This window comes from Salvelinus sp. IW2-2015, linkage group LG20, assembly GCF_002910315.2.
Source record: "Salvelinus sp. IW2-2015 linkage group LG20, ASM291031v2, whole genome shotgun sequence".
Lineage (NCBI taxonomy): Eukaryota > Metazoa > Chordata > Actinopteri > Salmoniformes > Salmonidae > Salvelinus > Salvelinus sp. IW2-2015.
In genome coordinates this window covers 11,843,933-11,858,588 of record NC_036860.1, presented here as the reverse complement: position 1 = coordinate 11,858,588, position 14,656 = coordinate 11,843,933, and the positions used below count along the sequence as shown (strand labels likewise).

The 14,656-nt window shown below is 44.0% G+C and overlaps 1 protein-coding gene across 1 annotated transcript; it reads left to right on the top strand.

Moving 5' to 3' along the window:
- The first annotated feature begins 11,237 nt into the window (after window positions 1-11,237).
- On the top strand, window positions 11,238-12,628 carry mpst (mercaptopyruvate sulfurtransferase). The gene is made up of 2 exons (XM_024012951.2): window positions 11,238-11,861; window positions 12,068-12,628. Exons 1-2 carry the CDS (start codon window positions 11,273-11,275, stop codon window positions 12,367-12,369), a joined length of 891 nt encoding a protein of 296 aa, XP_023868719.1. The 5' UTR covers window positions 11,238-11,272; the 3' UTR covers window positions 12,370-12,628.
- Window positions 12,629-14,656: the final 2,028 nt, after the last annotated feature.

Here is a 14,656-nt window from a genome sequence, read left to right as displayed (position 1 = left end):
ATGGAGGGTTTTACTGGATTTTGAGGTGAAGATTTTTGCACTGAGTTGGATGATGGAATGCGTGCGATTGTGAAACGAGGTCACCGTTCAGAGTCGCATGAATACAGTTATGCCTATGTTTATATTCAATATGTCAATAAAGGTGTATACCCCAAACTATGCTATATTAAATCTATTTAATAAAGATTAGAAGGTTGGAATGTTTGAGAATATTCGGGCTTAGAAGTTGGAGTATGGTTGAGTTGTATGCTCCTACTTAGCGGGATTGCAGCCTAGGCAAAACATTGTCTTGTAGATGTTGCCCAAACGTGCAGACGTTTTCTAAGGACTTTTTAAAATAACTGAAACTTGCTCTTAATGCACCAGAAAATGTAAGTAAAATGTCATTTTCATGTAGTTGTAGTTGCCTTGGTGTGACCTTGTTATGAGATGTAGGCCCACGAAATGTCAAGGGTTTTTCTAAGTGCAGTTTAGCTTTAGTATTAACAGAAGTTTCTGTCAGTTTGATTGCAGGATGTCACTTTTTATAATTTGCACAATAAAAATATGCCATCTACTGTACAAAGTTCTCTGTATTGTATTTTTGCAAAGTATAACAATTTTTACCATATACAGTAGTCCTTTGTACAACTTTTACTTATTCAGGGTCAATCTTTTACTTTGGTTAGAGAAGAGTAAACATGAAGACTTCAATGTCCAACACGTCTACATTTTACGTTGATGGTCATCAATCTAGTATGTGTAGGCCTATATTCTTTATGGTAACAGCATTTTAGGTTATACCACATTTTTCTTGTCACGCCCTCATCTGTTTCACCTGTCTTTGTGATTGTCTCACCCACCTCCAGGTTCCCCTGTTTTCCCCATTAGTCCCCATGTATTTATCCCTGTGTTTCCTGTCTCTCTGTGCCAGTTCGTTTTGTTTTGCCAAGTCAACCAGTGGTTTTCTTAGCTCCTATTTTGCACAGTTCTGTTTTTTCCTAGCCCTCCTGGTTTTGACCCTTGCCTGTCCTGACGCCGAATCCGCCTGCCTGACCACTCTGCCTGTTCTGACCTTGAGCCTGCCTATCCCCTTGTACTGTTTGGACTCGGACCTGATCACTGAACGCTGCCTGTCCTGACCTCAAGGCTGCCTATCGCCTGGTACTGTTTGGATTCTGACCTGGTTTATGAACTCTCGCTTTTCCCCGACCTGCCTTTTACCTACCCCTTTTGTTATAATAAATGTCGGAGCTCAACCATCTGCCTCCTGTGTCTGCATTAGGGTCTCGCCTTGTGCCCTTATAGTACGAACTGGCCATGACAGACCAAGCAGACTTGGACCAGCTCTGTCACGTTGTCTCCCTGCAGGGAGCCACCATTGGGAGGCATGAGGAGCTACTGCTGGACCTTTTTGGAAGGGCTTCCCATGACCAAAGGTTCAAGGCTATAATGGAGCAAATCAGTGAGTTGGCTCATAGGCAGCCCGCCACCTGAGGCCTCCCAACCACCCAGTAACCTTTCTACTACTAGTGGATTTGTTCAACCTACCCCGGCTCCTCGAGAACCCCGCTTACCTCCTCTGGAGCGTTATGCAGGGGATCCTGGTACCTGCCGGGCTTTCCTTTCCCAGTGCTCCCTCATTTTCGAACTCCAGCCTCTTCGTTCCCGTCGAACCGATCAAAGATGGCATATTTAATCATGCTAATGTCCGGAAGGGCTCTCTCCTGTCCAACGGTTGTGTGGGAGCAGAAACCCGCTGTGTGCCATAGCCTGGAGGAATTTATGGCAGAAGTGATTAAGGTTTTCGATTCTCCGGTGCTCGGGACGGAGGCGGCTCAAACTACTGCAGGTACATCAGAACTCCCGTAGTGGTGGTACCCTACGCAGTAGATTTTCGCACCTTGGCCACCGAGAGTTCCTGGAATCCGGAGGCTCTTTTTGAACACCTTCCTCTAAGGACTGTCGGAGGGGATAAAGGATGAGCTCGCAGCTCGGGAAATACCACGGGACCTTGATTCCCTCATCGCCCTTGCAATTAGGATTGATTGGCGCCTACCGAGAACACCGGTGTGAGAGGAGGTCGGGTCTTGGGAACATTGTTCCTCTGCTGATGCTGGTGCCCTTCTGAAGGAATCCGGAAATCCCCAAAGTTTGTATTTCCGAGGATAGCCGAAACACCAAGGTTCCTAGAGAACCATCGGCGACGGGTGAGTTGGATACTCCTTAGCCCATGCAACTGGGAAGAGCTAGATTATCAGTTGGGGAATGCTCACGTAGGCTGAATTCTAACTGTTGTCTGTACTGTGGAGGGGTGGGACATTATATAGCCACTTGCCCGTTAAGAACCCTCTTCTTTAGTGGGTACAAGTACTCTTGTGAGCCAGACTGAGAGTCCCCTAACTTTCATCACCCGTTCACCTTTTTTTGTGATTCTGCTGTGGAGAGACCAGTCTAAGTCTCCCGGGTGCTCATTGACTCTGGGGCTGATGAACGTTTTATGGATGCTACCATGGTTTCTAAATGAGGTATTCCACTCAACTTCTCTCTCGTCCCCATGGATGCAAGGGCACTGGACGACCGCTCTATTGGAAGAGTCACCAATAAGCACAGTGGCCGTTCATATATAGGTATCAGGAAACCACAGTGAGACTCACAGTCCCCCCTCCCCCCCATTTCTTTGGCTTCAGAAACACAATCCTGTTATTGACTGACAACGAGCTCCATCCTGGGTTGGAGCCCGTTTTGTCATTCTCATTTTCTAAAAGCAGCACATCCGTCCTTGCGACGTTCCCCTCAGGCCGTAGCAAAGCCACAGATGTCTCTGTAGTCCCCACTGAGTACCATGACCTCCCGGAGGTCTTCAGTAAGGCACAGGCTACTTCTTTCCCCGCACCGTCCTTATGATTGCACCCATTGATCTCCTCCAGGCACCACACCACCTCGTGGCCGGCTATGAGTGGAAGACAGCTTTAAACACAGACAGCGGACATTAGGAGTACCAGGTCATGCCGTTTGGACTCACCAATGCCCCCGCTGTCTTCCAGGCTCTGGTAAACGATGTGCTCAGGGACATGCTAACTGTTGTGTTCGTCTACCTTGACAAGATCCTGTTTTTTTCCCAGTCTGCCCAAGAACACATTCTTCATGTCAGACAAGTCCTTCAGCACCTCCTGGAGAACCAATTGTTCGTGAAAGCCGAGAAGTGTGAGTTCCACCATTCTACAATCTCCTTTCTGGGATATGTCATCGCTGACGGAAATGTCCAAATGGATCCTGAAAAAGTGAAAGCAGTGGTACAGTGGCCTCAACCTACTTCCAGGGTGCAGTTCCAATGTTTCCTGGGGTTTGCTAACTTCTACCGCCATTCCACTTGGTGCTACAGCACCTGGCGGGCCCCTTCTCTGCACTCACCTCTCCCAAAGTACCGTTCACAGAGCCTTCGTGGACCTGAAGCATTGGTTCACCACAACTCTCTGTCACCCTAGGTAGCTCAAGCTAACAATAAAACCAGTTGTAAAAAGCTGATAAAAGAACACCTTACTGCACAAAGGGGACTGTGAAGAGACACAGCCTTTTCATATATCTTGTATTGTAATTTGCACTGTACTATGAATTAGACCAACATATTGTGTGTATGTACTGATATGTAGGCTATGTATTTCAGTCCTTGACTAATAATGTTCTGTACATTGTAGTATGCCATGTTTCATGTGGACCCCAGGAAGAGRAGCTGATTCTTTTGCAGTGGCTAATGGGGATCCTAATAAATAACAAATTGTATGTATACACAATAAAAGAAAAGTGATATTATACATAGGGACTCCCTCTACAGGTGATTTGTTGGACATGCAGGGGTGAAAGTGAAGTTGCCTGCATAAAATGGGTCAGAGATAACACTAAACATGCAATATTGCATAATGTTATTTTTCCAAGAAATTTGCAATTTGCAATTGTGTGGGAAAAGTGGAACAACAGACTTGAAATCAAAATGGTACACGTTTACAGTTCTACAAATGACCTACAGAATGAGGGGCCAATGAAAGCCAATGAAGGCTCATACTGGCATCAGCGCATGCATCAAATTGCATAATAGTTCAGAGAAGGGTTGCCATATTGCTAGTTTTCCTGTCAAATTAGGCAACTTTGAAAAGGATGTCGCTGGTGAAAATGTATTGGTCACTAGTTGCTGGGTTTTGGCAACTTATTAAAAATATATATTTTACTGTGACCTGCTGCTGCTGACTATCAGGCAGTGAGGCAGCCTACTTCTGAGTGACAGAAAGAGTGGTGGGGAAAGAGCAGCAAGAGTGCACGTCGTGACAACTTTTAACCAGTTGTATGTAGGCTATTTAGATTATTATTATGGAGACACCTATTTCCAACCTCTTTTCCATAAAACATATTAATGTGCTAAAACACAGGAAAACTACTTTAGGRGCTCTAGAGCACATTAGATAAATTCGCTCGGAGGTGGTTTAAACTGCATTCTTATGTCGACTTTGCTTATGGAAAACCATATCAAGTGAAGGATTTTATGCATGCTCAGCTCTTGGGTCTCGAGAGCTAAGTGGACATTTGAAATGGAAGTTATGGAACGGGGCAAAGTCCACAGCGAAACTAACAATGACACACTTGCATCAATTGGTCATCAATTAGCGAATTCATTTACATGCCTATGTAGGCTACTGTAGCCTACCATTTTATACAATAAATATGTTAAATATAAATATATAAATATAATTACAATATCACTATAATCACTGCAAATAACATTTTGCCACTTGTGTAGCCTAACTTGAGTTGGCAAACTTTAATCAATAGCCTATAACTTCAGTTTATTGTTGTTGTAGACTTGTGTTATTAGATCTTGTTCCAAGATGGCGTAGCAGTCGGACGTGTGTTTTGTTTTGTCCCGTCCTGTCCCGTGTATATATCGTTTTCTTCGTATATATTTTGTATATATTTTAATCTCACTTTCCATCTACGGACGGAATATACTCCCCTGCAACCAGTCTCACCCAATGAGGTAAGGATCTGCTATTTTTATACTTTAGAACCGGAACCCCCTTCAGCAGCTAGCCAGCTAACTAGCTACTAGCTAGTAGTCAGTTAGCCACTGCTAGCGGTCCTCACCATTAACTCAGACATCAGCCAGCCTCAACCCGGTTAATTCTTGCCAGTCTGCACAGCGCGATATAAACCCAGAGCATATCAGACTGCTTTTTCTCTACCACATCTCCGGATTCCTACCGCAAGCTCTGAACCTTTACACCAGATCATCGCAGCTCGCTAGCTGCTATCCGAGTGGCTACTCCTGGCTAACGTTTCTGTCTCAAAGCAAGCACCAGTTAGCCTGGAGCTAGCCTCGAGCTAGGCTCGTCTCCCGGCTAGCCAAAGAGGTCCACCAGCCAATTATTGGGCTACAATACCTCTTTTGCCAATTGGCCTGGACCCTTTCCTGCTGACACAAAGCCCCGCCGATCCATCACGACTGGTCTGCCGACGTAACCTTCCGAGGTGGTCTCAACAGGCTCTTCTGTTGCGACGTCGCCGGATGCCCATCTGCTAGCCCCGGCCCGCTAGCTGTCTGAATCGCAGTGTCTCCAGCTCGCCTAGCACAGCAGCGACTACGAAATTGGCTCCCTGACTCATCTTGTGCTACTCATTGGACCCTATGATCCCTCGGCTACACATGCCTCTCCTGAATGTTAATATGCCTTGTCWATTGCTGTTTTGGTTAGTGATTATTGTCTTATTTCACTGTAGAGCCCCTAGCCCTGCCCAATATGCCTTAGATAGCCCTTTTGTTCCACCCCCCACACATGCGGTGACCTCACCTGGCTTAACTGGTGCCTCTAGAGACAAAACCTATTTCATCATCACTCAATGCCTAGGTTTACCTCCACTGTACTCACATCCTACCTTACCTTTGTCTGTACACTATGCCTTGAATCTAATTCTTGCGGGCCAGAAATCTGCTCCTTTTACTCTCTGTCCGAATGCACTAGACGACCAGTTCTTATAGCCTTTAGCCGTACACTTATCCTACCTCCTCTGTTCCTCTGGTGATGTAGAAGTTAACCCCCTGCAGCCCCAGCACCACTCCCATCCCCAGGCACTCTCATTTGTTGACTTCTGTAACGAAAAGCTTGGTTTCAATGCATGTTTAACATTAGAAGCCTCCTCCCAAGTTTGTTTTATTCACTGCTTTAGGACACTCCACCACCCTGATGTCCTAGCCGTTTCTGAATCATGGCTTAGGAAGGCCACAAAAATCCTGAAATGACTTTCCTAACTATAACTCTTCCGCCAGATAGACTGCAAAAGGGGCGGAGTTCAATCTACTGCAAAGATATCTGCGAGTTCTCATACTATCCCAGGTTGTGCCAAACAATTCGAGCTTTCTACTTTAAAAAAAACACCTTCCAGAACAGTTTGTCACAGTTGCCGCTTGTTATAGAACGCCTTCAGCCCCAGCTGTGCCCTGGACACCATATGTGAATTGATTGCCCCCCAACTATCTTCAGAGTTTTACTGTTAGGTGACCTAAATTGGATATCTTATACACGCCCGGACGTCCTAACAATCTAAGCTAGAGCGCTCAAGTCTCAGCAAAATTTTAAGGGAACTACCCAGTACAACGTAAATTGTAACCATGGGCCCTCTTTAGATATCATCCTGACCCAATTTCCTACTAAATACACCTCTGCTGTCTTCACATAGATGCTCAAGCGATCACTGCCTCATTGCGTGCATGCGGGATGGTCAGCGGTCAAACGACAACCCTCATCATTGTCAAACGCGCTCCGTATATAGAACCTTAATCTAGCAGGCCTTCTCTAATGACTGGTCTGGGTCATCCCTGGAAGGATATTACCTCATCTCGTCAGTAGCGGAGCCCTGGTTTGGTCTTCTAAAAGTGCTTCCGCTCGCAATCTTTAAATAAGCAATCCCCTTCAGAAAATTAGAACTAAGAGAGATATACAGCCCTTGGTTCACACCAAGACTTGACTGCCCTAGACAGCAACAAAAATATCCTGTGGATTTTCTGCATTAGCATCAATAAATCAAATCAAATTTTATTAGTCCAACACATGGTTAGCAGATGTCATGGCGAGTGAGTGAAATGCTTTGTCTTCTAGTTCCGACGAATGCAGTAATAACAAACAAGTATTCTACTAACAAATTCACACAACTACTACGTTATACAACACACACAAGTGTAAAGGGATAAATAAATGTAATAAAATTATGAATGAAGTGGTTGGACAGAAGGCAGGCAAGATGCAGTAGAATGGTATAGAGATCGTATATACATATGAGATGAGTACTGTAGGGTATGTAAACATAAAGTGGCATAGTTAAAGTGGCTAGTGGTACATAGTATTAAACTATAAGATGGCAAGATGCAGTAGATGATATAGAGACCAGGATATACATATGAGATGGGTAAATGTAGGGTATTGTAAAACTGAATATTAAGGTGGATTGTTAATAAGTGGCTAAGTGGTAGCATTTTTTACATTAATTATCCATAAGTTCCGCATTTTTAAGTGGCTGGAGTTGAGTCGTGATGTTTGGCAGCGGCGCGCTAATGTGTAGTGGTGGCTGTTAGACAGTCTGATGGCTTGAATATGAAGCTGTTTTTCAGTCTTCTCGGTCCCTGTTTGATGTCAACCTGTATCTGACCGCCTTCTGGATGATAGCGGGGAACAGCCAGTGGCTTGGGTGGTTGTTGTCCTTGATGATCTTTATGGCCTTCCTGTGACATCGGGTGGTGTAGGTGTCCTGGAGGGCAGGTAGTTTGCCCCCGGTGGTGCGTTCTGCAGACCTCARTACCCTCTGGAGAGCCTTACGGTTGTGGGCGGAGCAGTTGCCGTACCAGGCGGTGATACAGCCCGACAGGATGCTCTCGATTGTGCATCTGTAGAAGTTTGTGAGTGCTTTTGGTGACAAGCCGAATTTCTTCGATCGAATAGCCCCCGCGATATGCAACTTTTCAGGGAAGTCAGGAACCATATACTCAGTCAGTTAGGAAAGCTAAGGCTAGCTTTTTCAAACAGAAATGTGCATCCTGTAGCACTAATTTTGGGACACTAAAGTCCATGTAGAATAAGATAACCTTCTCCCAGCTGCCCACTGCACTGAGGCTAGGAAACACTGTCACCACTGATAAATCTACGATAATCGATAATATCAATAAGCATTTTTCTACGGCTGGCCTTGCTTTCCACCTGGCTACCCCTACCCCGGCCAACAGCTCAGCACACCCTGCAGAAACTTTCCCAACCCCCCCCTCCCGCTTCTCCTTCACCCAAATCCAGACAGCTGATGTTATGAAAGGGCTGGAATATCTGGATCCCTACCACTCAGCTGGGCTAGACAATCTGGAACCTCTCTTCCTAAAATTATCCACCAAAATTGTTGCAACCCCTATTACTAGCCTGTTCAACCTCTCATATCATCTGAGATCCCCAAAGATTGGAAAGCTGCCGCGGTCTTTCCCCTCTTCAAAAGGGGGAGACACTCTCGACCCAAACTGTTATAGACCTATATCGATCCTGCCTTGCCTTCTAAAATCTTTGAAAGCCAAGTTAACAAACAGATCGCCGACCATTTCGAATCCCACCGTACCTTCTCCACTATGCAGTCTGATTTCCGAGCTAGTCATGGGTGCACCTCAGCCACGCTCAAGGTCCTAAACAAAGTCATAACCACCAGTGATAAAAGACAGTACTGTGAAGCCGTCTTCAACGACCTGGCCAAGGATTTTGACTCTGTCAATCACCGCATTCTTATCGGCAGACTCAATAGCCTTGGTTTCTCAAATGACTGCCTCACCTGGTTCACCAACTKCTTCTCAGACAGAGTTCAGTGTGTCAAATTGGAGGGCCTGTTGTCCGGACCACTGGCAGTCTCTATGGGGGTGCCACAGGGTTCAATTCTCGGGCCGACTCTTTTCTCTGTATATATATATCAATGATGTCGCTCTTGATGCTGGTGATTCTCTGATCCACCTCTACACAAACGACACCATTCGGTATACTTCTGGCCCTTCTTTGGACACTGTTAACAAACCTCCAGACGAGCTTCAATGGCATACAACACTCCTTCCGTGGCCTCCAACTGCTCTTAAATGCTAGCAAAACTAAATGCATGCTCTTCAACCGATTGCTGCCCGCACCCGCCCGTCTGACTAGCATCACTACTCTGGACGGTTCTGACTTAGTATATGTGGACAACTACAAATATCTAGGTGTCTGGTTAGACTGTAAACTCTCTTTCCAGACTCACATTAAGCATCTCCAATCCAAAATTAAATCTAGAATCAGCTTCCTAACAAAGCCTCCTTCACTCATGCTGCCAAACATACCCTCGTAAAACTGACTATCCTACCGATCCTTGACTTCGGCGATGTCATTTACAAAATAGCCTCCAACACTCTACTCAACAAACTGGATGTAGTCTATCACAGTGCTGCGACCACTGCGACCTGTATGCTCTCTTTGGCTGGCCCTCACTACTTATTCGTCGCCAAACCCACTGGCTCAAGGTCATCTATAAGTCTTTGCTAGGTAAAGCCCTGCCAGCCTGCGCTCATTCTCAGCTCACTGGTCACCATAGCAACACCCACCCGTAGCACATGCTTCCAGCAGGTATATTTCACTGGTCATCTCCCAAAGGCCAACATTATTACTTTGACCGCCTTTCCTTCCAGTTCTCTGCTGCCAATGATGGAAACGAATTGAATTTTTTTTTTTTTTTCACTCGAAGCTGGTGTCTTATATTCCCTCACAAATTTAAGCATTAGCTATCAGAGCAGCTTACCGATCACTGTACCTGTACACAGCCAATCTGGTAAATAGCACACCCAACTACCTATATTGTTATTTATCATCTTGCTCTTTTGCACCCCAGTATCTCTACTTGTACATCATCATCTGCACATCTATCACACCAGTGTTAATGCTAAATTGTAATTATTTCGCCTCTATGGCCTATTTATTGCCTTACCTTCCTACTCTTCTATATTTGCACACACTGTAGATAGATTTTTCTATTGTGTTATTGACTGTACGTTTGTTTATGTGTAACTCTGTGTTGTTGTTTTTGTCGCACTGCTTTGCTTTATCTTGGCCAGGTCGCAGTTGTAAATGAGAACTTGTTCTCAACTGGCCTACCTGGTTAAATAAAGGTGAAATACAAAAATAAAAAATGTATTTATTAATGTCCATGTTTAGTTCATGAAATTGGAAGTTATCAATTGTGATCATGATCACAGTTCTATATATTAAAATCCGTTGGCAATTGGCCAATCAGCTGTTAGAATGCATTAGATTGAAGGTAACAGTCAGCTAGATTAGGCTACAGATTTAWWWAWWWTTAAAACTGGCTGTTGTTGACAAGCATAGGCCTATTCAGTCATATCCATATTATTAATATTTGATTCAGTTATTGAAATTACGATCCCATCCTCAGTAGCCTATAATTGGGCAACAGAAGCATTTCTCACCTTGAAATCACCTCACTATTCATGTTGAGTAAATTACTGTCAATTTGAATCAAGCAAGCTGCTAAATTGTTCATTTTACATCTTGCCTCTTTCATTTTACATCTGGCACATACAGCAGTCAAAACTTTGGACACACCTACTCATTCCAGGGTTTAKATTTTTACTATTTTCTACATTGTAGAATAATAGTGAAGACGTGTGCAAAGCTAAGCAAAGGGTGGCTACTTTGAAGAATCTCAATATAAAATATATTTGGATTTGTTTCACACTTTTTTGGTTATTCCATGATTCCATATGTGTTATTTCATAGTTTTGAAGTCTTCACTATTATTCTACAATGTAGAAAATAGTCAAATATAGAAAAACCCTTGAATGAGTAGGTGTGTCCAAACTTTTCACTGGTACTGTATATGAAAATATACAAAGGTATCATTGATAGGAAAACTTTTTACTGGTACTGTAATAACGGCACAATTGTCAGAAAAGTGTAAAAAGAGCGAATTATATTTTCTCTTGCGACATATTCCAATTCCTTTATTAGTCACATTAGCTTGCAATAATTATTATTTTGATGAAAAACCGAATTTTGCTTCTAAAGTTGTTAGAAGTTAAGTCGAAATTCCTTCGTCGCTCGACTTGTGGGGAAAATGTGTTTATTGGCTAAATGTGGCAACTGGGACTACTTTTCAGGCCTTAGGGGCGGGTTTTGAATCGTCAAGGTCCAGTTTTCGAAATTGACCTGGCAACCCTGATTCAGAGTGCAAGATAAGGACAATCATGGCGGCACAAACCCGGGCGCTTGTCTCAGCCAAATGGCTTGCAGATGCGATAAAAAGCAACCATATTGGACCGAATCTTCGAATTTTGGATACGTCCTGGTATCTAGCGAAATTAAAACGCGATGCAAACGCGGAATTTAACCAACAGCACATACGTGGAACTTCGTTCTTTGATATTGACAAATGCTCCGACAAAACTTCCTCTATGGATCATATGCTCCCAACTGCAAGCTACTTTGCAGAGTATGTGGGGGGTTTAGGTATAGGAAACGATACACATGTAGTAGTGTACGATACCAGCGATTTTGGGTCATACAGCGCACCCCGAGTGTGGTGGATGTTCCGATTATTTGGGCACAATTCTGTATCGGTCCTGGACGGGGGTATGAAGAATTGGCTGGCCGAGGGGCATCCGGTCACTGCAGAATACACCAAGCCAGGACGTGCGGATTTCAAGGCGACCGCCAATCATTCTTGGGTCAAGTCGTATGAAGATGTGCTGAAAAACATCGAGACCAAACAGGTGCAAGTGATTGACGCAAGATCCGCAGGCAGGTTCCGGGGAACCGAACCAGAACCAAGAGATGGTCAGTGGGAGCATATGCAAAGATGTATTTTGGCCTCCTGGAATTGATTACATTTGACGTTATTATACATTTTTGCCTATATGATTTTTTAAATGTCAGGACATATTTTGCCCCAATTCATTTTTTATAAAATCTCACCTTCCCTCTTTATCTCTCCCCCTCTTTATTGCTCTCCTTATAATTGTTTTTCTTTCTCTCACACACAGACATTGAGCCTGGCCACATTCCTGGTACTATCAACATGCCTTTTTTCAAGTTCATGGATGCCTCAGGCAAGGAGTTGGAGCTTGAAGTGCTGGCAAAAATGTTCAGAGAGGCAGGGGTGGACTTGGAGAAACCTTTCTGGGTAACCTGTGGGTCAGGGGTCACTGCATGCCACGTGGTTCTGGCTGCTCACCTGCTGGGGCATRCAGGGTCAGTGTCTGTGTATGACGGGTCATGGTCTGAATGGTTCAAAAGGGCTGCCCCGGAGCATGTCATCTCTGAGGGCAAGGGGAAGCAAGTGTGATGTGGAGAGACGGGTAGAAATGAGCACTAAGGAAAATACTGTTGAATGAGTTGCTGATCAATAGCAGGGAGGGGACACTATGAATCACAAAGGAAGCTACAGATTGCACAAAATATGGAGGGTTTTACTGATTTTGACTGAAMATTTTTGCTGAGTTGGATGAATGCGTCATTGTGAAAGAGGTCACCCGTTCAAGAGTCCATGAATACAGTATGCCTATGTTTATATTCAATATGTCCAATAAAGGTGTTACAAACTATGCTATATTAATCTATTAATAAAGATTAGAAGGATGGAATGTTTGAGATATTCGGGTTAGAATTGGAGTATGGTTGAGTTGTATGCTCCTACTTAGGGGATTGCAGCCTGGCAACATTGTCTTGTAGATGTTGCCACTGCAGACGTTTTCTAAGGGACTTTTAAAATAATGAAACTTMCTCTTAATGCACCATGAAAATGTAAGTAAAATGTCATTTTCATGTAGTTGTAGTTGCCTTGGTGTGACCTTGTTATGAGATGTAGGCCCACGAAATGTCAAGGGGTTTTTCTAAGTGCAGTTCAGTTTTAGTATTAACAGAAGTTTCTGTCAGTTTGATTGCAGGATGTCACTTTGTTTAATTTGCACAATAAAAATATGCCATCTACTGTACAAAGTTCTTTGTTGTATTTTTTTTCAAAGTGTAACAATTTTTACCATATACAGTAGTCCTTTGTACAACTTTTTCTTATTCAGGGTCAATTWAAAAAAAAAACTTTGGTTAGACAAGAAGTTAATGTGAAGACTTCAATGTCCAACGTGTCTACTTTTTACATAGATGGTCATCAATCTAGTATGTGTAGGCCTATATTCTTTATGGTAACAGCGTTTCAGGTTACACATTTTTCTATTAACTTATTTTGGTTAGGCATTTGATGTGAGAATTCGTGTGTAATTGTCAGGGGTGTGTTGTGACTTCTAATTCTTATTGTCCTCACAGTTTGGGCTGGATCTTTGAACACTTTGTGTCCTTATGTGAATGTGACATCACTAAACCCTCACATCAGAAGAAAAAACATCAATTCAAAACACAGTTGCTGCACTGTTGAAACTTAAGTGAATCATATATTAAATATAGGGTACATACACTACCGTTCAAAAGTTTGGGGTCACTTAGAAATGTCCTTGTTTTTTAAAAAGCACATTTTTTTTGTCCATTAAAATAACATCAAATTGATCAGAAGTACAGTGTAGACATAATTAATGTTGTAAATTATTATTGTAGTTGGAAACAGCAGATTTTTTTATGGAATATCTAAACTCAGCAAAAAAAGGAACGTCATCTCACTGTCAACTGCAAACTTAACATGTGTAAATATTTGTATGAACATAAGATTCAACAACTGAGACATAAAACTGAACAAGTTCCACAGACATGTGACTAACACAAATGGAATAATGTGTCCCTGAACAAAGAGGGGGTCAAAATCCAAAGTAACAGTCAGTATCTGGTGTGGCCACCAGCTGCATTAAGTACTGCAGTGCATCTCCTCCTCATAGACTGCACCAGATTTACAAGTTCTTGCTGTGAGATGTTACCCCACTCTTCCACCAAAGCACCTGCAATTTCCCGGACATTTCTGGGGGGAATGGCTCTAGCCATCACCCTCCGATCCAACAGGTCCCAGACGTGCTCAATGGGTTTGAGATCCGGGCTCTTCGCTGGCCATGGCAGAACACTGACATTCCTGTCTTGCAGGAAATCATGCACAGAACGGCAGTATGGCTGGTGGCATTGTCATGCTGGGAGGGTCATGTCAGGATGAGCCTGCAGGAAGGGTACCACTGGAGGGAGGAGCGTTGAGATTGCATGCAATGACAACAAGCTCAGTCTGATGATGCTGTGACACACCACCCCAGACCATGAAGGACCCTCCACCTCCAAATCGATCCCGCTCCAGAGTACAGGCCTCGGTGTAACGCTCATTCCTTCGACGATAAACGCGAATCCGACCATCACCACTGGTGAGACAAAACCATGACTCGTCAGTGAAGACACTTTTTGCCAGTCCTGTCTGGTCCAGCGATGGTGGGTTTCTGCCCATAGGCGACATTGTTGTCAGTGATGTCTGGTGAGGACCTGCCTTACAACAGGCCTACAAGCCCTGAGTCCAGCCTCTCTCAGCTATTGCGGACAGTCCGAGCACTGATGGGGGATTGTGCGTTCCTGGTGTAACTCGGGCAGTTGTTGTTGTCATCCTGTACCTGTCCCGCAGGTGTGACTTTCGGATGCACCGATCCTGGGCAGGT